This window comes from Corvus kubaryi, unplaced genomic scaffold (genome assembly GCF_017639235.1).
Source record: "Corvus kubaryi isolate FWS band 111438036 unplaced genomic scaffold, C.kubaryi_AGA036_p1.0 37300, whole genome shotgun sequence".
Taxonomy (NCBI): domain Eukaryota; kingdom Metazoa; phylum Chordata; class Aves; order Passeriformes; family Corvidae; genus Corvus; species Corvus kubaryi.
The window spans coordinates 6437634-6460056 of NW_024581093.1; the positions used below are offsets into that span (position 1 = coordinate 6437634).

Genomic DNA, 22423 nt, shown 5'->3' on the forward strand with positions numbered 1-22423 from the left:
TCTGGCAGGGACGGGAGCCTGACAAAGCCGAGCTCTGCTGCAAGGGCTTGACATCAAGAGCACTCCATATGTGTCCTTGCAGTGTCCAGAGGGATCAGTTACTGTAGGTAAGGATACATCTTACACATAGTGTTTGGGGAGTAACAGAGGGTGTTGGAGCACTGTCAGTTCACTGAAGCATGTACTGGTTTTCTGTGGAAAGCAGGCCAAATTCTTCCTAAGGTTAATCACAGAAATGCCAATCCCTTCCTGTAACCTGGAATGAACCATGTCTGAGTCTCCTTTCCAGCATCATTTGTGAGCTTGGACACAAGGCTGGCAGGTTTAAATGGACTTTTCTATTGCACACAGGGACAGAAAATATTTTGCTTTTCTGTTTATGCAAGCAGACCCCCATGTCCTTCCATCACCCAGAGCCCAAATTCTGAGTATTTGCATGGTGTGAAATGAAGAATGCCTACTGTCTGTGCAGTGCAAAACCCCTTTTCACATTTGAGTAAATCCCAGAATAATCCCAACCTCTGCTTTCTTTTAAAAAAGGTTAAACACTTTTTTTTCCTTCCAAAGAACAGGATCACGTTCTCTTCTTGGTTACTCCTACCAGCCCATCTAAGGCCAAGAGCCACCAGTGTCAGAACAATGCAAGTTTTATACCACTGAAGCTGACAGCAGCATGATGTGACCAAAAGCTTGTGTCAGAGCAGTAGGAATATTGCAGACAGTGGGAGCTGATCAGCTGAGCATTAAGAGCATCCTGTGGTGTGCTGAGCTGATTTTGGAGTGTTTCCCCAGGCTCCTGCTTTTCATTACAGTGAGGCCATGTCTCCACAACTGACTTAACCTGCCCTGTGCTCCTGAAGTGCACTAAGGTGAGCTCCAGAAGTCTGGCTGCCCATAGTAGAGTTCTGGTACTCCATCTAATGATGGACAGACATAAAGCATGGCCTGGCCTCAAATCTTGAGTGGAAACCCTTCTTAAAAGGCTGTTTTAATGTTACATGGTTTGTTCTACAACTGAACATAAGTGGGCTACTACCTTCTGTTTCGTCCAGCATTATCAATCTTTTGGTTTCCTTTAATGCCATTATTTATGGAACATTTGGTTTCACATTTGGAGTTTTGATCCTGTCTGTCTACTCCCTGCTCTGGCATATGGGTGTCTTTATACCAAATGATAGTATCTGATCCTCTTTATCAAATACAGAATCTAAAATTCCACTGCCACTGACTTCTACAACCTCCTCTGTGGTGACGGCCCTGTAACTTTAGCTTGGAAAGAGACTCCCCTTGTGCAGCCAGTCCATCTGCTGGAGAGGCCCCCAAAGCTGGGATCTTTCTGCCTCTGACCTTCTGGCCAACAGTGGCTGCTCTCTTCTTCCCACCCATCACCTATGATGTCTGGGAGCACCCTATAGAAAATCAAAGCCTTGTGACAAGTGGCTGGAGGAAGTAATCGCTTCCAGAAATTAGGAAGCTGGTGGAGGGATAGTAGTCTTGGAAAGGCTTTCTGGGCAGGGTGGCTTTGCAGGGCTTGTGCAGAAGCTTTGCTGTGTGGGCCATTAGCTGCCAGTATTTTCAGGTGCTGCTGTCTTTAGAAGCTCCAGCAGGTCACTGTAGTCTGTATAGGGTTAAGTCACTGATGAAAATCCTAACAAAAAGAGGAGGCAGGGATTTTTGGAATCGCCATGTGACCATGAACATTTTGAGCATCCATCCAAGCCCGTGGGAAACAAACTGTTACGCAACTCTGACTTGCCAAGCGCATCTCAAATTGTGTTTTATTTTTGCAAATACACATGATGGGTCAGCAGAAGCAGCTGTGCAAGAAGCCCAGGTGGCTACCAAAGGAGAAAGTCTTTGCTTTTTGTTGCACATTCTCCACCACAGCTTAGCTGTAAATCACACTGCAGACATGTGGGAGCTGACTCCTTGGAAATAGAAACCAGAGGAAAGGGAGGACAAGGATTTGTTACCATTGCCCTGACCTTGACGACTCATCACTCTCCTGTCATTGCCTGGTCATGACTCCCCAGTGTCATGTGTTAACTCTTAGCTGATGGAGGTGGTCTTCAAGATGGCTGGGTTATAGACCTAGGGTTGGCTCAGGAGATAACAGCATTGTTTGTTCCTGCAAATCTCCACCTCAGCTGGGGAAACCGGTCCCCATCCAAAGGAGAGGTTACTGCCAAGCGCTTCAATGTTTGGCAGAAGGCACCATGTCCAGTGGGAGCCCTGGTCCATCCCACAGCTTGCAGTTATTTATTGAAAGAGGCAGATGTTAGCTTTGTCACTGCCTTTCTCCTGGGTGCCCTGAACTAACAGGCTGCTCTTTGGGTGCCATTTTGGTACTTCTGTTGCCAGCTCTGTCTTGTTTTCCTGTCTGCTCTGAGCAATGATTTCCTTTCTGTGGATTGCCTTCCCCCTCTGCCAAACTGAGGCAGCAATTTGGCCAAACGCTGGTGGTATCCAGCTTTTCAAGACCAGTCCATCACATTCTCATCGTTTAGGGGCTGAGAGAGGAGAAACAGGGTCCACGTGTATTTCTGCTTGCACAGAGATCACTTCTGTAGCTGTGAGTCATGGTGAGCTTCTGAGCTAGCCCCTCCTGTATTGCGTCGCTGGATGCTGTAGCAAAGCCAGGGAACAACAGCTGGAGATTTTGTGCTGTCTCATCAGCCATCCACCATCTGTATTTCAGGCCACCTGCCCGTGGCAGCCTGGTGGAGGCTGACGTGGTGCCAGAAGTGGTGTACTGTCATGTTCACAGCTCTGCTTAGCTTCACTTCTGTCCTGGTTTGCATCCACAGCAGTTTTCTGTGCTCTGGCTCAATGGCCATCCTATAGAGAATGTGCCAGCCCAGGCAGAGCACTGACTCCTGAGGTGTTCCAAGGCTCACACACATGTAGCTGTAGTCTGCAAGGGTGGGTAACGAGGCACATCCTTTGGACTAGTAGTCCTTTTTATCCTATGGGGAGGCAGGCATGTGAGGAACCTCTTCAACAGCTATTTTAATTTCCCAGGAGAAATATCTAACAACATTTTCTAGCTTTGACATACTGACTGACATACTGCCGTAATGAAAGGAGAAATGGCAGAAGTTTTCCAGAATATGTTATATCTTGAAAGAATTTGGTTGAATAGTACAGAATAGTAGACTATGTGTAACTGATGATTTCTTCTTACCCCTCCACCTTTAGAGTCAAATGCCCTGGCTTTCAGTTTCCTAGACAGTACAGGGAAGCTCTCTGTGATATATTGCCAAAAGTTTCCATCCAAATACACAGAATCCTGCAGAATGGTGATTTGATCTCAGGAGCTCAGGAGTCTTGAGTTTTTAACTGGTTTTCTTGGGAGCAAGGATATGAGTGCAGGGCTTCAGTATCCACCACTGCAGTTGGGATAGTTGTTGCAAATCACTTTAGGGGCTCAGGCATGCAGTCGGTCTGTCTGGCTGCCAGGGCTTAGTGGGGGAACAGATAAGTTTGCTATCCTAGTCCTGTTCACCCACAACTCAGTAGACAGTGACCAGAGCAGGACAAATGACATGGACACAGCTCACAGCAAGACACAGCTGTCACAAGCATCAAGCATGGGCTGATTATCATCTCCAACCCTTGTCCCTGCCTTGTGGCCCTGCACCCCCTTCCCAGGTCCCCTGTCCAGTCAGGTCTGTCCCTTTCCTTGCCTCTGTGATGTATTATTGTTCCTGTGCTCCAAAGCAGTGGGGCAAGATCCCTGTGTCAGTTATATTTCTGTCACAGATGTGCTGGCCTTGGCATTTGACAAATCCCAAAGTCAGCTAAACTCACTCAGCTAGAACAGAGCACTGTTGTTAGCAGATGCATATTCATCAGGCCTACGGTTCTTTTTAATTTTCTTCCTCTCCTGCTTAGCTTCATTTTTGCTTATGAATTGTATTATACTTTCTTCCATTAACAGGAGATGTATTGCCTCTGTCAGCCTCTGAGTAATAACTGAACTGCCCCAGTGTCCACAGGACCAATAGATCTGATGGCAGCACATAAAACAGACCAGTGAGTACCATCAGCCTGCAATCCAGCAGGAGGAACAGCCAAACAGCACTTTGTGAGATGGTCAACCTGAAGGACTGATAGTGCTGTGTTAGGCTCCAAGAAGTTTGATTTCTGGCCTTGGTGGAAGGAGGGATGCTCTCTGGGTTTCCCAGTAGTGATTTGGCTCTGAGACCTTGTTCTTGTTTGTTCAAACTCGGTTTCAGAGCAGCCAGTGTTACACTAAAGGAGGATGTGGTGTAAAATCTGAAAAAGCAGAGTCATATTTTACACCAAGATCCCCAAGTCTTGCAAGAAATAACACAGTTCCAGAAAACTGGATGCTCAGTTTATGGTAGGCACTGTCTGACAGCCAGCACAAACTCTAAGGTGCCTGTCCCTGGTAACCTGTTGGTGCACAGCCCTCATAAGCCTTGATGGCAGGACTACAGTCAAATCCTGGCATCAGTTTGCACCCTCAGCATCACTGCTCCTGTCCTGTCTCATTCAAATACCTTCTCCCCAGTTTGCTGTCTGGCACATGAGTCTCAGAGCAAATGGAGGCTTTTCCTTGGAGTGACCTGTGTGGCATTTCTGTAATTTGGGCTCATTTCTTTCCCACTTGTTGCTGAACTCCCCTCCCTTTTACTGCAGCAGTGTGTTTTGGGTTTAAGGCTCAGGATGTGCTCTCCTTCCCTGCTTTACACACCTCTAGAAGATGATGACCTCGTGCATCATCACTGCTCTTGACATTTCATTAATGGCCTTCCCCAGCGTATCAGCAGGGGTTGTTTGTGTAGCTGATGGTGCTGGCAGGCCTGGCAAGGCAGTGTGAAGGAACCAAACAAGGGCTGGCTGCAGCTCTCTGGGCAGAGGCCACAGCAGCTGAAGGACCAAATGGTGCCTCTGGGGAGCTCAGCCCAGGCAGTACCTTTAAGAGAAGTGCTGAACACCGTGGAGCTGAGGTGTGCATTCACCTCCAGCTGTTGAGATTGAAGCAAAGGCAAGCAGCTGCCTAGTGCATCCCCCTCACCTGGGAGGCTCTGCCCAGGGTGAGAGCACTGAATTCAGGCTGTTAAACACACAGCAAGCAGCTGGGTGATGAGCACTGGTGAATTATTAGACCCTAATTAGCCAAGCCAGGGAAATGATCATCCAAGTGTTTCTTCTCAGTGCTCCACTTAGCCAAGCTCCAGGTGTTGTAGCAGAGTTGATGTTGTTCAGAGCAACCCAGATGCTTTTTATTCCTGTCAATCCAAGATTATTCTCTGGATGCTGGTGAGTCCATGCAGCATTCTGATAGAACCTGAGGGGTCTGATGTCTCACATGCTGAGTGTGGGTTGCCAGCTGATGTTCCTCAAGCAAGTGTGTTGTTGGATAGTGAGGCTTCATCTTCATCCAGTTGCTTGCTGGCTAGAAGATCTAGAAAATGTGTTTCCTCTAGGTTTTGAGTAAAATCCAAGTGAATTAATTCTTTCAGACTTTCCTTTCCTTCTTATTGTTTTGTGGGTATTTGAAACAGTTTTGGTTTTTTTCTCTCCATCCTTCCCTCTGTTCTGGTAACTCTAAGCAAGCTGTGCATTAGGGAATTACTTGCAGTGGCACCCCAGTGATTTACCATGTCACAGCTCTTTAATTCCTGGAGGGGTTGTCCTTTGAGCTCTAAGTGTCAAGTTGATGGGCAATATTATAGTTATTTAATATTTATGCTTCAGGAGAGCTGGAGGCTCCAGTCAGTTCAAGACTTTTGGACAGAGTAGTGGGGATACCCAGCAGCAAGCAGAATCAAAGCCTCACTTTCTTGATAGAAAAAATAACTGTTCTTTTTGTCTCCTTCTGTAAGCTAAATTGTTCATTCCTTGTGGAGTGTTATTACAGTTATCAGAGGTTCATGGATTTATGTCAACAAGTGCATTAAGAAACAGTTGTAATGCTGGGGTTTGAGAAAATGTAAGTCATGCCTTTTTTTAAAAACAGTTTCTAGAAGTGATATCCTTTAGTGAGATCCTCCAAAAATGCATGACAAGGCTCCTTGGGACTGAGCATCAGTTCCAGGACTCTTTGGGAGAGAAGCAGAGAGAGAAGACCCTGAGGAAGCAGCAGACAGTTACAGACACACAGGTAGCCTGGCCCAGACTTAAACCCCTGGTTTAAATCTACTACCAGGTGCCAGTAAAGGTAAGGCACTTAGAGAGATTTTTTTGCAGCTGCTTCCAAACTGTTATCAGTATTGTTGATAAGCATTGCTCGCTTCTTGCTTGTCATTGATGCTCTAAGTAAAGGCTTACAGGGCTATGGTTGAAAACAAGAAATGTGATGTTTGAAGATGGATGTTTTGCTGTCGCCTTCTGCTTTAGGAGGGAGAGATCAGGCCGAATTGTTCAGCTGAAATCAATGTGTTCTTTAAGCCCCAAGCAGCCCGGGTCTATGAGCAAGCAGTTTACTGCGACATCTCAGGTACAGCTCCTTCTCCTGCCCTCTCACCCCAGTGAAGGCGAGGTGCAAATACTCTCCCAGATCACTGGGCTGCTGTGTAATTGCTGGGAAGGGTCTGTGGTCAGCAGGGCACATCCCTGCTGTCCCTGCAACTTCCAGGGGATTTCCCATACAAGCTGGAGGCGCCTGGCTCTGGATCACTGATCCCACAACAATCCAGGCAGTGCAGGGATAAGCTCTCCTGCCATAGCTTTGCTAGTGTTTCCTCAAAGGCCAAAGAGCTACAGAGCAGAAAAGCTTTAGTGAATGAGTACTAAAATCTTCTAGACCACTGACCTCCAGCATGGGTCATTTTTACATGGATTCACCATCAGGCAGCAGGAGCCAAGTTAGAAATGCACTCCCTGATCCTGGATCCCCTCCCACGGTCCAGACACTGCTGGACCAGAGGTTGCTGAGCCCAGGGTGTCTGCAGAAGGACCACCCCTGGCCAGCATGAGCCTCTCTCCCTGTGTGGGAATTGTCACCTTGTGGCTCTCAGTTCCTCCAGGTGGTGTTGTATGGGCCTTGCTGTGCTCGGAAGGATGAGCATCCTGCTATACAAACAGAGTTTTCTGTTTGTCCCGTCTTCCAGAAGTGCCATCAAGTTCCTTTCTGGGAGCAGCTGTCCTTTCCCCACCTGAATGACCCCATCTCAGAGGTGGTGGCTTTGCTGTGCTGGCACAGGGCAGGGAATGCTCAGAGCACATGGCGTGGTTCAGGTTACCTTGTCCTTCCTCTCTGTCTCTGCATGGTGCTGCTTAGGTGTTTTTCAGGAGTGGGAGATGGCTGCCAGATTTCCATTCAGGGAATATTCTGGGTTTGCCCATCTTAAAAGGAAGAGGTGTGAGGCCCAAGGTCCTCCAGCAGCTGAGCTCCCTTCTGGAGGGTGCTGCAATCCCTAGCCCAGCTGCTCTGTTCTTGCCTTCCTGCTCCAAGTGATGGATACAAATGCCATGAAACAGCTTCCTATTTACACAGTAATTGTGCAGGGTTTACTCAGCAAATGCCATCTACAGCAATTACTCAGGGCTTGTGCTAACAAACTGTCTTGCTGCCCACCAGCTGCAATTGTGGGAGCTGTGGAAGGAAAGGATGGATTTAAAAAGATGTTCCCAAGGGATTCCTTTTTCAGAGCTATGCTTTTGGCTCTGGTGATGGGGTTGTCCAGCACTTTGCTGCAGGACTCTCCTGGGGTTGTGCCAGGACAGCTTTTTCATGACAGAGAAAGAGGAAAACTACTTGCCTGCAAGCCTTGTGCTGGCCTGGGACTTAGAGGAACCAGGGCAAAAGATGTGTGTTGAGAAAAAGCAGCCTGTTCCTGAATGACTCTGAGAGGCCCTTGGGAGAGCTTAACTCTTCCTTTGGCCCCTTGGAAAAGGCTCTCAAGTAGTCTTTTAAATGATGCATTTCCTTACAGATCAGAGCTGATCCAGTGGATTGTCAGGGTGGGAATTGTCCTAGAGTCATGGTCCCTGGGTGCAAAAATAATTGAAGAAAACAGCCATCTTTAACTGGCAAGTTGTTTACTTTTGCTTCTTAATCTCTTCAAGAAATGTGACTGCCTTCCTCGGGCATTTCTCTGCTAGTCCCAAATCCCTTGGGATGAGGATTTGCAGATACTGTGTGCCCCATGCTGCGGATATCTGGGAGCTTTTTCCCAGTGCAGTGCATTGTGCAGCTGGATCTCCTGCCCCACTGGAAAGGGGTTTTGTTGGCCTCTACTTGTACTGAAGATGCCTCCATAAATTACTTGGCAGGTACTTCTGGATCAGGTGATTTACAGAATTGATCAACTCTGGGCAACTGGCAAAGCCAGCAGTGAAGAAGTGGTTGGAAATTTGCTCATAGCAAGTACTGAAGCTCAAAATGAACTTTCTTAGTTGCTCAAAAAATCCCAAATGATGATTTCTCCTTTATGTTGTGATGTCCTGTGTCATGTGAAACTGTGGATCTCTGTTTATCGATGTGGTCAGATGAGAATTTTGTTCAAAGCCAGTCACAAAATATGGGGAGAGTCTGTCAACAAGATACTGAAAAGCAGAGAAGTTGATCTGATCTCAGAAAGCAGAGAAGCCGAGGACTTTGGCAACAAAGTCCTCTGCAGTTGTGTCACCTACACCCTCATTTACTTGCAAGCCAGGCAGCAATGCCAAACTCTTTGCGAGCTTTGTGCCTTCACTGAATGAATTTCAAAGTTCCTTTAACTGCATGGGAAGGAAATCAGAGATAATTTTAAACTGAGCATTGCTTCTTCAGAGTGAAAACTGGTGGCCAAATTGGAAACCAGCCCTAGGGGTGGGTTAGAAATTGGAAGCCAGATCCAAGGCATATCTCCTGAGGGAAGAGAAGGGTCCGTATCTTCTCCTGGAACAACAGGAGCTGGTCCCAGGCAGCTCAGAGTCAGGGACTAGCACTAAGGCAGCCTGGAAAATGCAGGATAGCAGAGGGAATTGCTGTACTGAAATAGAAATCTCTCCCCAGGCCGTGAGACCAGGCTGCCCCTGCTCCTCATAGGGGAAGGCATCGGGCCCCAGCTCCACTTCAGCTTTGAGGAACTGGACATCGGGGAGGTTTTTGTCAGAGCAGCCCACAGCTATGAGGTGAGCAGCAGGGTTGGGGTAGATCCTGGTGGCTTCAGGGGCAGCAGTGAGCTTTGTGGACCTGTGGAATTCCTGGTAACTTGGGTAGTTGTGATACTAGTCAAATTTGGGGGGGTTCTTGGAATCTGGATCTTTCTGATGGGGTCGGAAAGGTGTGTCTGTTGTTCATGGAACCCCAATCCCTGCTTTTTGGCAGCCTCCCTTGGAGATCAGCCGGGAGCCTTCCTGCAAAACCCCTTGGCACATGAAAGCAACACTGGATCAAAAAGCTGCATGTTCAGAGGCTTTTGTTCCAGTCCCAGCCACAAATCACCTTTGAGCTCAGGCTGTCCAAAAGCAGCTGGAACAAACTGGCTGCATTTGAGTTCGAGTCCATTGCAAACAGTTTTCAGTCCAGTGCCTCCTGCCTGTTTCTGAGAGTCAGAGGAAAGCCATCCATCCTCCTGGCTCAGCACTGGCCCTCTCAAAGGGCTTGGGAGTGCTTTCCCTTGCTGACCAGTCCCTCATCATACTTCAGCCATGGTGTATATCTCTGGCTCTAGAAAGAACAAAGCATTTCTGAAAAGGAAGAAAAGTCATTTTCTACCTCTTTGTTTCCATCCCAGTGGTGTCAAGTCTGCAAAAAAAATAAGAGAGCAACTGAAAGAGGTAGGAAATGAAGCACTACATCATGCCAGACACTTTCAAAAGCTTGTTTGTAGCAGGAAAGGACACACTGAGTTGTTTTCTTACAAAAAGATTGTGCTCTTGATGCATTTTTGATGCTGATACCTTGTTTCTCTCTATCAATTTATTATTTTCATTACATAAGAAAAGGTGAATGAGTAAATGACACTGTTAGTGCTGTGCTAAGCAGCTAGACTGCAGGTAAACCTCAGCTCAGGAGCCTCAAGTGAGGGCTTGTCCCAGCACATCTGAGCCATGGGCTGGTGGGATAACATGGGGTAGGCAGGAAAGCTGCTGCTGGATGCTCTGGAGCTTTGGAGCTGGCTGTGTCTAGGCTGCTGCTGTTGGGAGGCACTGGATCAAGGTAGTAGGGAAATGAAAGGAATCTGCACTTGATTTTACCAATAGATTAAGGGAAATTTATAAAAAAAACCCCAAGAAGGTTATTACTTTTGAAGAGAAGAGTGGTGAGTAGGTCTGACCTCAGTAGAGAAACAATTTTGCTGGCTTTTTGTTTGCAGAAAAGTGCTGCCTTTTTTTTTTTCCTTCTTTTTAAATGAAGAGGGAACATTTCACAATCAAATAATTTATTCTCCTCTGTCCCTCCCCCAAACTGGTCATGGGATAATATTGCATAAGCAGCTTTCTCCTTGAGCAAGGGCAGGTTTTGCTTGTCGAGATGTGTAGAGCAGTCTGGTGAATAAAATAGAAGGCACAGTTCACTGTGGCCCCTGATTTTTAACTAAAAGGCAGAGTGGGCATTGATTGGCATTAAACATGAAATAAATCTGTGAGTCTTGTGCAGCTTCAAGTGCTGATTTCAGTGGATGCTAGTGACTTTTGCAGTTTGGAGCCTGTCTGCTGAATGTGAGGTGGTGTGTTGGATTAAGGACACCCATGTTCGGTTGTTTAAGCCATTGCTTGTGGCTGTGACAGCTGGTGCAGTGGTGCCAAGCTGGTCCTTTCATCTGTCCTCTGTGTAGAACTCTTGCTGCAGTGGATGGTTGAGGATCCCCTGGATTCTTGTCTCAAAAACCTGCCTGTAATGACTCTGTGTGTCAAGATCTCCTGGGAAAGATGGTCCACCCAAACACCAGTTCCAGATAAGAAATATTGAAGCAGAGAATCTGTGGCTGGGAAGGCCGGTTACAGTGAGTCCACTTTTGTAGGGACACCGCTGTGTCCACCATGTTACAGATGGGGAAGCTGAGGCACATAGGCATCTCTGGGTGTGTGTTTAGGATCCTTCATTGGGCCAGCAGCAACTCAGGGGCATGTCCTGCCTGCCATGGTGCCCTGAGCCCCATCAGCTGCTGACCACTTTGCTTTGGCTGCCTCCTGTCCACATGGGTGCTGTGCTGAACACAGGATGCTGGCTTGATTTGAAACCCAGGGTGTCTCTGACAGCAGTTTTTATCCACCCCAGCCCTAAAGACACCCGAACCCTTTGCAATTCCCTTTAACAAAGCCACTGCCTCCCTGCCTTTGTCCTTGCAGGGGCTTCGTGATGGGACTGACTTTCCATTTTGATGTGCCTGCCCTCCACTTCGGTGACGTCTCCTTTGGTGAGTGTGCCCTGGGCTCCCACCACAGTGGGAGAGGTTTGTGCATTGCTGAAATGGAGCACTTGAACGTAAGAGCATCCGTCACTCGTGTTCCTCCAAACAGCCTCTTCAGGGTGTTAACTCCAGGGCTGCTGGTGCCTTAGGCAGCATTTTGCCATCGTGAGATCAAATATGACCAAAATAATAAAACTCAGTATTTTCTGGTGTCCCTCATAGTCTCCTCTGCCCCAGCTTCCTGTTCCTTGCCAGGAGAATGCCCATGAAAGTCCTTGTCCCAGGAGGGCCCAGGAGATGGGACTGCAGGAGAAGGGAGCGTAAGCCATTACCAGTCTATAGCTGCTCTGGGCACGTGTTCCTGTTGCAAGCCAAGGGCATCATTTACCCGCCTGACATTTAGTGCCGGATGTTAATTAGGTGCTGTGAGGGCACATCATTGCTGACCAGGTCAGATGCCCTAGCAATAGGTCTGCCTCAGGCACCTGTGTCTCCTACATCAGCCCAGCTCCTTCCCCACTAAAAGCCCAGCTCTGCTGAGAGAGCCGGTGGCTGAGCATCCAGAGCATTGCCTTTGAAATGCAGATTCCAGTTCTCCATCTCAGGCTCACAAAAGGCTTTTTACTGAGATGATCTGCAGTTTAAATGTGAAATCAATTGTGGATTGATTGAAGGGCTATTATCATTCTGCACCCAGGATGCTTCTGTATTTTCATGCTGTTCATGGACTTTTTAAGAAAACTCATTACCTTTCCTGAGCTGCTTCCTCTCTTCCCTGCATCACCGCTGAGCCACTTCTTGTTTCCTTTCGAATAAGTGAAATAATAAGAAAGGCACCAGGCAGGAATATGGTTCTGTAATAGGAGATTCATCCTGCTTAATCTGATTTCATTCCTAAGGGCTCTTCAGCTGAAGGCAGCTGTGGTATCTTTGTTTCTTTTAACTGTGCTGCTGACTGTTGTCTGTATCCGGCGACCTCAGTGGCATTTGGGATTGTGGCATCTTTTTTGTGCCTTTCTCGTGCCTGTTTTGTGCCATTTGTCCTTTTTGTGTCCCTCTTGCCTCTGTGTTGTAGTCACTGCTGGAGCTGGCAGTGGCCACTGTTGATGGGCATGGAGAAGCTCTGGGCTGTGCCTGCAGTTGGCTTTTCCTCCCTATCTGTGTTCAAATCACTCTTGGTAAGCAGCCTGTGGGAGATGTCTCCTCCACACACAGCTGGCCAGCCAAGCCATATATCCCCTGCAGAGCAGGTTGTGGGCTGGTGTCCTGGCTCTGCAGGACATCCCCACGAGGTGTGGCTGTATCCCTTGCTTTCCATGATGGAAACCAAGTCTCGGAGCTGAACTGGTGTGAACCTTTGGGGGCAGCAATCACAGCCAGTGAGCAGCATGGATGTGATGTCCCCGTTTGTTGTGTGAGGTGGTTCCTAATTGCTGATCTCGAAGCAAGGCTCAGGTTTGCCTCCAGTGGAGTGGGCTGTGAGTTGTCATGAGCTCAGTCTGGTTGCCCCAAATCAGGAGATGCCTTAAGGATCCTGCCCAGAGAAACTCCATTAGGGTGCTTTTCATCATGTTCTAGTTCCTAATTCCATCCTCCCTTTCTTTAACTGTAGCTTCTCCTCGATGACAAATCACTGCTTTTACATCTTGAAAATGGTGGGAGCGTTGGTGGAGTTAGCAGGGAATTTTACAGATTGAATTTTCAGAGAAAATGGTCATTTAAGGAGCACACTCACCAGTGAGAAAGAACTGGTGTTGATTTGAAGCAGCTGAGAGAGCTCCTCCCCAGCAGAGAGAAATTTGTGGTGTTCAGCAGGGCTAAGACTGGGCATTGTCAAGGCAGCAATCTGGGATCAGCGTCAAAGGGAACTGAGGTGAGCTGTAGTTCAGATAACAAAGAGCTAAAATCCAAGCACAGTTTTATCCTACCAGGACATTCACACCAGGAATCATGGGATACTGATGCCTAAATGGATATTTGTGTCATTTTCTTAGGCTTTCCTCGCACCTTGAGGTGCTCCCTGTCCAACACCTCCCTGGCACCCATGGCCTTCAACCTCTGTATTCCTGAGGACGGCTTGGGAGAGGCCAGCATTTGCAGCTCTCTTCAGATATTCAAAATCACTCACCCATCCTGGAGGAAGGGAGCTAAAGGTTTTATGAAGCCAAGGGAATTTAACATAAGTCCCTGCATGTCGCTGTTGTCCGCAGGGACAGCGAGAAGAACGACACAGAATTTAAGTCCAGGATAAAATGGGATTATTTAATTAATTACAAACTCATTTATGTAACTTGGTTCGCAACAGAGAAATGACATGATTGGCCCATTGGTCAACCACCCACCAAAGTGATTGGCTGAAAGGAATAGTTCCCATTCTCAAAATATTATTCTCAATGAACCAAAACAATATCCACAGTATTCCAGAACAACCTGCACCTGCAAAATAGTTTACAAAATAGCAAACCGTTTCTCAGCTAGTTTGCGTGAGAATGGAGATTTTCACAGGAGGCTGTAAAAAGCTGGAAAATTTCTCTGCCAGCTTTTCTAGCATTTACACCTGCAGAGGGACCGTCCGCTCCCTGGGATCCCAGGATATCGAGGTATGGGAAGAGTCCAGCTGGTGGGGCTGAAGTTTCACTGGTGTGTGGGAGGGCTTTAGCCCTGCCAGCTTTGAGCACATGTGAGTGAGAGATCTGCACTGGTGTGAGGCCTCTGTTAGCTGGGTCACTTGGGATATTCCTGAAGGAGCTGTTTTGTTTCCAAAATCACAAGCTGAAATCATGTACCAGATGATCAAGTACAGAAGCCATTCTTGTGCTTTTGAGAGTGATTTCTTTGATTGAAAGTGGGCAGAGGAAGGATGAGGACAGAAAGTGCCTGTTAAAGAGAGAGATATCATTGTATATAGCAGTTTGCTTTTCTTCCTCATCTCATTTCTCCTCTCCTGGGGAGCAGATGAGTTGTATTCACTGCAGGGATCTCCAGTGGGGACAGAAAAAACTCTGCAGCCACAAACTGCCCAGCCCCTACTGGGCCACACTTTGCCCTCAGCTTCCTGCTGTAAAGCTGGACTCACTCTGTTCAAGACAACAGATTTCTTCTGCATTTATGTCATTGTAGGCAGATGAAAAATCGGTCCCTTAATTTGAATGCAGTGGTGAGTAGAGCATTACTCTAATGCTGCTGGAGGGGGAATCTGTGAGAGGCTTGCAAATAGGCTTGGGAGGAGTTTTTTCTTCTCCATGTTGGGTGGGTTGAACTTCTGGAGCTGGTTAAAGCCAGCCCTGACACTGTGGACTTGTTTGTGTTTGTGGATGAAGCATCAGGTGTTGTCTGAGAGTCCAAACTCAGCCTCCTGGGCCAAGGAGGAGCGGGGTGAATCTTCCTCTTGCTGCTTTTCCAGCTGTTTGGGGGATAAACATAACCCTGAAGTGGGGGATTGCCAGGGCAGCTTTCCCTGACTCCACAGTGCAATTCTGCTCTCCACCCCTGCAGGGAGCAGTGCACCTTGGCTGGGTGGGCCTGGCATGGAAAGGATGGGTTTGACATGCTTGTACCAGACCCTGACCTGCAGAGCTGTGTCAGTCCAGCTGTGCTGCTGTAAAGGCTTCGCTGCCTCCCCTGGGCAGTTCCAGCTCTCCTGCCCCATCTGCAGAGGGAGGTCCATGAGAAACCAGAGGATGAGAACGCTTAGGAAGGCCATGCCATGCCCACAGGGCACGTCTTGCAGGTTTTTTTCCTGCTTACTGCTTTCCTGCCCTGCTATAACCATTTAGAGCTGACTTTTCCAAAGCAGAGGGCACTGGGGCACCTCTCTGCAGCTGATGGTCAGTGGGAAGCGAGGGCTTCGGTCCTTCAGGGGCTGTTGAGAAGCACTGAAGGCCCCTTGGGAAAGGAGACTTTGGTGTTGGGGTTTTGCTCAGCTGGCTTTGCAGAGTTATTCTTCAGGCTCTCAGCAGTGTCCTCCAGCTGTGTGGCTGCTGGGGTGGTATTTGAGCAGTCCTGGCTTCCTCTGGCCTTGAGCCTTTGTGCAGATCCAGCTCCACTGTCAGGAAGCCAGGAGAGAGTAAATAGCTTCCCTTGGCAAGCACTCCAAAGAGAGACTGGAGGGGGAATAACCTTCTTCTTCTGAGGAGCATCCCTTGGGTTGAGCAAAACTGGGCTAATGATGTGAGTCTTAAGGGGAGGTAAAATACAGGTTGTATAAGCTCTTGGAGAGTTGCTGTTGCCAGACTCCTTATCTTAGACTTAGGGAAATTACAGCCTTTATGATTTTTATCCTCTCTTTAGTCCTCCTGTTTCCTGCACCTCACAGCAGAGCAGGTCCATGGTGTCTATCCTAAGTTCGTGTTTGGCTTGTCCTACAGGCTGGCAAACGCTCACGCTGGAGGATTGAACCCAGTAAAGGAGTGGTCCCCCCTAAGTCTGAGGTGTCTCTGATTGTCACAGCAAACCTGGATGACACAGAGAAATTCCAGGACAAGGTGAAGGTGTTCATTGAGAACAGCCATATGGACACCATCCCTGTCCAGGCCGTGGGCACCAGCACCACAATTGTCACTGATAAACTGTTTACTCCAGAGCTCAAGTTGGGACCCCACTTCAGGCAGGAGATCTCTCAGCTCCTGCTTCTCCTGTGGGCTCAGCAAGGAGCAGTTTTGCTGTAGTCTTTCAGACTAGATCTTCTTCAATGAACAAGGTCCTGGCTCTGTTTGCCTGAAGCCAGAGATTCCCTCAGAAACATGTGATGGCCATTTGAAAGTTGTTAGATACCCTCAAAAGCCACTGAAATGGAAACCAGTTGCTAAATTGTTACTGAATTGTCTTTAGTTCTAATACATTTATTTCCTCACTTTATCAAGTAACAATTGGAGGAAAACAGCATGTCCCAGCAGTGTCTGGCTGGAAAATGCTACATTACCAGTATAACCATATTTCTCTTTGCAATAACATTGCTTGCTTTTCTGTTCCCCATGGACTATCATCTCACAACAGTGCAAACCTTGGCGGTAGCTTCTTGGCAGGTCCTCGACTAAATGAATGGTGCTGTTTTATTTCCCCTCTGCCTGGGAGTCTGGGAGGAGCAGCAGAATTTGTCTTTGCCCTATATCCTCCTCGGTTTGTTCTTCCCCAGCTGCCGTGCCGGGCTGTGCTTTATCAGAGAGGACCTAGTGGTTCTTTCCTCTTTTCTTCTGCCTGCTTCCTCACTGTCTCTTCCACAGCAGAAGCCCGAAGCACAGACAAGCCAGGATGGCTGCAGGACCAGCCCCGAAAGGGAGAGGAAAACCCCGCTGAGGTTGGGCAGGATGCACGGAGAGTGTTAACTGAGGTGAGCTCGAAGGAGGGGCTTCACTGATCCTATCGCCTGTGTCTGAAATCAGACACGCTCTTGTAAACAAGAGAAAGAGGAGCTTTTCAAAGTGCTCTTTGCTTTGTGCTGGAGAGTTCTTGGGATGAGAATTGTCTTCTCGAGGTGCCTGTTCTTTTCCCTGGCTGCAAAGAGGATCCACAGTGCTCCCAATACCTAAATTTTTGGGTAGAAAGAGTAGGTTAATCCTACTTTAAGCGTTTAGGATAGATTTTGGGGGGTTAAATATATACCCACCAGCCATCCATGTAAGCAGGGACATTGCAGGGAGGTGGATCCTAGTCCAGCATGTCCTGTGCTCTGTGCAGCCACAAACTGGCTACTCAACAGAGTGGACAATGTCAATGTGCTTGGTGTCATCATGCTCTGCCTCTTGCTATCTGTGCCCACTGGCTTGGTTGAGGGCTGTTGCCAGGGCTGTCAGCTGCAGAGCTGCTACTGGGTGAGCTGAGATGGGACCCAGGGAACACTGGGTGTTCCCAGAGCCACAAATTCTGCACCTACCCAGAGCTTCTCCAAGCTTTCATCCATTGCTGTCTCTAACATAAACCATTTTATACTAAGCTGGTACACATCAGCAACTTTCTTCTCCTACCATTGCTTCTGCTGGCAGCAGACAGCCATATTTTCTGTGACTTTCAGAAAACCAGTAACTGCTCCAGGAACAATTTGTTTCCTGGTCATGCTCAGATTTATTGAGAGTAAAATAACAGCTCCAGACTAGCCTGCAATTAAGGTTTCTTTACATGAAGGAATCAATTTCCATTGAACATTCATTTTGTTTTCTGTCTAGCTGGAGTTACTAATCTCTTGTTGTCACTCCATTCCCTCAGTAGCCAGACTGGTCTTGCTGCTGTCTTCATACTGGGGAAACTTCTGTTGACCCTGTGTTCTCACAGTTCATTTCTCTTTGTAAAACACAATCCCAGCTGCACTGTTCTGGCAAAGGGTGAGATGTTGGGAGTGATTAGGGTTGGGTGCTCTTTAAGAACTGGGGGGAGATGAGGGGGTGCCATGGCAGGGACCCCACCAGTGAGGCAAGTGGTGCTCAGATCACCAGATGAGTCTCTATACCCTGCAGCTTCTCAGTAGCATCCTCAGAGGTAGCCACCTGAGGCAGCAGCTCCTAAGGGAAAGGTGAAATGGCAGCCAAGCTGTTCCTCCCTCTGCCTGCAGCCAGCTGATACTGACTGATACAGCCACTGATACTGACACATATCAGTGTCTGATATGGTGAGACCTGCAGGAAGCACCTTGGAAAAACCCTCAGAATGTTAAGCAGCTAAGGCTGGTGATGCTCTGAGATGAGGCAGCAACTGAGAAGATGCTTTTCATAAAGACTTCCCCTGGCTTTATGCAAACAGAGCAGCTGCTGGGTGGTGATAAACTCCAGGGCAGCCAAGATCTGGCTGTGGCTTAAGCTTTGAGCTCAGACAGCTTTCTGCATGGAAGTTTTATTTCAGAGTGTGCAGTCAGGGAACCTCACCAGAGTGCTGAAGCTGAGTGACCACAGAGAAATAGCAGCTTCCATGGCATTTTCAATCTCTGCATCTCTTCTAGCTTCAATCCCTGCTGTTACCAGTTTCAAGTGACAAAGGACAACAGAAGGTTTCCACATTTTTCAAAAGAGGTGGCACCAAGAAGAAAGATGCTCCCCAGAGCTGGCAGCCCCATGTTTAAGCTGCGACCGCTGCAGATGGACCTGAGGCCAGGCCAGACTGTGGAGATGGTGCTCGAAGGCTGCTCCAGCACTGCTCAGGTGAGGTCCCTGCCAAGGGCTGAGCCTTCCCTATCAGGTCCCCTCCACAGGGGCTTCTTCTGCGGCCCCTTGACGTTTGCCTGGGAAAAGGAGCAAGTGACTTCAAGAAACTGTTTTAAGGCCACAAGTTTCCATGGCAGCACCAGTTGCTTTCCTTGCTGGCCACCATCAGTTGCTAAGGCTTTTTTGTGTTTCCATAGCTACCAAAACCCAGTGCTGATCCCAAAATCCAGGCTGACAGAAATACTGCTCCTTCGGAGCAAACAGGAGGTTATCAGTGTTATGTGTTGGGGCAGAAAGGAAGGCCAGGGAAAGTAAGTTACACTTAAGACTAGAAGCCCAGGCAGGAAATAAATTAAACAAATCCCAAGTGCTTTACTCAGGAGAAGCAAGGAGCAAAACAAAAGCTCTGTGAAGGGTGGGAGCATCTGGGAGCAGCTTTCCTTTTCCTCTGAAGACAAACATGGGCAGAGGGCTGGTCTAGCCCTGAGTCCTAGAGGGGGAAAACTCAGTGTGCCAGCTCTAATGATCAGTGTGATGTCCATCCACGTGGGAAACTGTTCCCAGGGATTATTAGAATTGACAAATTGACTTTTGTCAATATTTCCATAACCGCTCACCCCAGTCTCTCAGCCAGCCCTGGTGTCCCAAGGGCAGCCAGGTTTTGCAGCACCCTTGGAGAGCAGCTCAAGGGGAGATTTTAGCAGAGTCTTGGGGTGTTCTCCTCCCTGTGCCTTTCTTCCCAGGGAAAAAGCAACTCTGCAGAGAAAATGCCAGCTAACCCTGGTGTGCATTCCCTGGCTCTAGGACCACTGGACACACATGTGGAAGTGAATGTGGAATGTGTCTGCATGAAGCTTCTGCTGATACTGGTGTTCTGAGAAAGGGTTGCCTAAGTGGTAGCTTGAGGAAGACTTGCTCAATCACCTGCAGTGGGACTGTCCCTGCGCAGTTCTGAGCCCACAGGTTTCACTGGAGAGGGAAACAGAGTGATCAGGGCACTGGTGAGGATGTCTTGCCTGGAAATCCAGAATCTGAGAGTTCAACTTGTGGCTACCTGGCTCCTGCAGAGCCTGACTCCCCTGGGTGTGGGGTTTCCATTTTCCTTGGGTCCAGAGAGATTCATAGTCACCAGGCTGGTCAGCAGCCCAACTCCCTGCATTGCATGTGCAACACAGATGACTGTCAAGTCTGTAGGCTCTGAGGAGGAGTTGGGTTGTGGTGTTGTATCAGAGGGAGGAGTGAGAAACAAAGGGAGGCATTTGGGGAAGCAAAAACATGAGAAATCAGGAAAGGGTCTTGAGTATTCAGCTTAAACAGAGTGTTTTCCTGTGAAGTGTGAGACATCTCTGTTCCTGAGGAGGTTTCTTTTAAAACCAGCCCTAGAAGGCCACAGGGCATCCTAGGAACATCCTTCCCTGAAGGCAGGCTGGCTATTTGGGTTATTTGGCTTTTTCGCATGGATTCTTTCCCCTCTGCTTCCAAGAGAGGGTTTGCTGACACTGACCCTTCTATCACCTGTTTCCCTTCATACATGGATTTTTTTCTTTTTTTTTTTTTTTTATTTCTGTACAAATTTCTACAAATTTCTGTAAGCATTATGCTTACAAGATCATCTCATTTTACAGAAATGAGGAAATCATGACTGCTGACTTGATGACACAGAAACTGCTTCATCTAAGCCCTCGTCCTTGGAAAGCCCCAGCTCAGCTGTTGCACATCTCAATAACTTCCAGTTGGCTACCTAATGTTGCCCTGTCTTCATAGTCATTTAGACAGGCTAAACTATCATCCTCATTTTTCTGCTCAGCTCTATCTAATAGCTACTGCCTCCCAGATCATCTCATGCCAAGCACTCTGCCTAAGGGAACTGAAAGCATTAGAGTGAACAAGAAGTCTGTCTCTTCCCAGAGGAGAAGCAGCTGTCAGAAAGGTCCCCCCAATACTTCACAGGGTCAGTTACTTTGTCTGGGCATCAAGAGAAGGAAGCCTTGAAAGTGCACTGGTGCTTCTGCACTTTTTGTGGAGTGAAGGTCACTGTAGCAAGGCATGGGAGAAGTCGGGCATGCAAATCCAAGCGGGATCCACGCTGAAAATGTTACTGACGTGTCTGTCAGGCTTGTATGTGCTTTGGGGGTTGAAATATGTGAAATGCATCGGAAGGGGAAGGAGGTCTATGGCCACTTGAGGTTGTTTTCCCTTGTCTCCTGTCTCTGTAGCAACCCAGTGCTCTCCTGACTCTTCAGTCCAAGCCTCTGTCTTTAAAAAACATCTGCTCCCTTCCACTCAGCATTGTACTGGACTTGGAGCAGCCGTTCCTAATCTGTGATGTGAACCAGCAGCCCCTCCCTGCAGACTCCAAGGTGGGCATCTGTGGGCTCATTCTGTGGGGTTTGAAGAGGAGAGATGTGGTGTTGAGAGGTCTGTTGAGAGGTCCTCGAGTTGAGAAGTTTATTCTGTAGTGTCAGCAGTGGATTGGCCTGAGCTGCATCAGCAGAGCTGCTGAAAGAAGCAAAATCTTACCTGAATTGCTAACATCCATGCTGGCTCTAAGACATGAGGAGAAGGGAGCAGGAAAGCAGATCGGGGCAAGCCATGCAGTAAAGGTGTCTCCTGGAAAGCATCCCAGCTCTCCAGCAGCCATCCCCTTGTATTGCTGCTGAGCACAGAAACGTGAGCCTGACAGGATCTCGGGCCAGAGCGTGGTGCCTGCAGTCAGACCCCCACTGTAAAGAAATGAGGGTGAACTGAGAAGCCCAGGCTGGGGTCACACTTTGAATGTTTACTGTTTCCTGCTGTCAGACTGGGACTTGATCACAAAGGTGATTAATGCTCTTCATCTCCTTGCAGCCCATGGTGCTGGATGTAAGGGAGGAACTTCATTTCTGCATCCAGTTTAACCCAGCTTATGAGAACGATTTGAACAGCCGGGTAGCAGAGAGGGCACTCAGGGTGTCCTTCATGGAGCATCCTCATGAGGAGCACATCGCTGTTCAGGGAGAAGTCCACTTCCCAAATCTCCATCTCCAGGCCAAGGCCCTGGACTTCGGCTGTGTCATGAATGACACTAAACAAGTGCTGTACATGGAGATGACCAACTGCAGCCCACTTCCTGCCCTGTACCACTGGTCATTCCAGACAGACAGCCAGGTGAACACCATAAGGTAGGTGCACCTTTGCCCTCTGCTTAAAGCTCTTCTTCCTGGTGTCCTGTTTGTACTTTGCAAAGACCAAGGCTGTTTGCCTGGGGTTTGAAAAAGTGTTCTTGAATTTCCCTTGTGGAAATAACACTGGCCAGCCATGATCAGGCTGGAAGCTCAGGGAATAGGTGATCTCCATCAGTTTGATGCTGGTGTAGCCCCCATACTGGTTTCCCTGGAAGGAAAGCTGCTTCCTCAGACCTCTGTGGCCTGAGGCAAAGACCACCTTGATGAAGGGAATTTTGGCCTGTTAAACCACACTCACCTTCCCAGAGCAGCTCTCTGGTGTTTGACAGAGATCAGCAGGGTCTGCAGCTTTAGGAACAGCTGCATCTGTTGGGGGGAGCACACGTCTGAACACCCCTGGAAGCAGGGCCATCCAGGGCTGGGCTGTGCTTCCCAAGCCCAAGAGCAATCCTGCACTCATATTGGGGCACATCTATAAATACATTTCTGGCAGTTCCTCCTGCTGTGACCTCTCTGCAGAGTGCAGAAGTCTGGGCTGGGCACTTTTTATGACAACAGCAAATGGTTTTTCCATAATGCCCCAGAAACCAAGCAAAGTTAACCAGTAGGCATTGAAGTGCTGCTGTTACAAAGAACAGAGCTCATCCAGAAACAGTTTTGTTCAGAGGACACAGCCTCTTGGGAGCTGTAAATCAGCTGTGGCTATGAGGAGGGCTTAGGGAAGAAGCCCTGGGCACTGGGGCAGCTCATTTCCAGCTGGGTCTTAGCAAATCCCAACAAGCTTTTTGTTTGGCCCTTCTTGATTCACAGCACC

At 48.2% G+C, this 22423-nt stretch overlaps 2 protein-coding genes across 2 annotated transcripts in view; both read left to right on the forward strand.

Moving 5' to 3' along the window:
* HYDIN (HYDIN axonemal central pair apparatus protein) overlaps positions 1–16001 on the forward strand; it is a 39933-nt gene extending 23932 nt beyond the window's left edge. Inside the window, exons 7-12 of the mRNA XM_042027746.1 lie at positions 6370–6469; positions 8972–9090; positions 10954–10985; positions 11254–11321; positions 13310–13555; positions 15660–16001. Of these exons, the coding sequence (XP_041883680.1) occupies positions 6370–6469; positions 8972–9090; positions 10954–10985; positions 11254–11321; positions 13310–13555; positions 15660–15982 (888 nt within the window). The 3' untranslated portion in view covers positions 15983–16001. The remainder of the gene's footprint in view (positions 1–6369; positions 6470–8971; positions 9091–10953; positions 10986–11253; positions 11322–13309; positions 13556–15659) is intronic.
* A 547-nt stretch (positions 16002–16548) lies between these two features.
* VAC14 (VAC14 component of PIKFYVE complex) overlaps positions 16549–22423 on the forward strand; it is a 79458-nt gene continuing 73583 nt past the window's right edge. The window contains exons 1-4 of the mRNA XM_042027345.1: positions 16549–16644; positions 18244–18442; positions 20662–20805; positions 21293–21606. The gene's annotated coding sequence lies outside the window, so the exon portion shown is untranslated. The remainder of the gene's footprint in view (positions 16645–18243; positions 18443–20661; positions 20806–21292; positions 21607–22423) is intronic.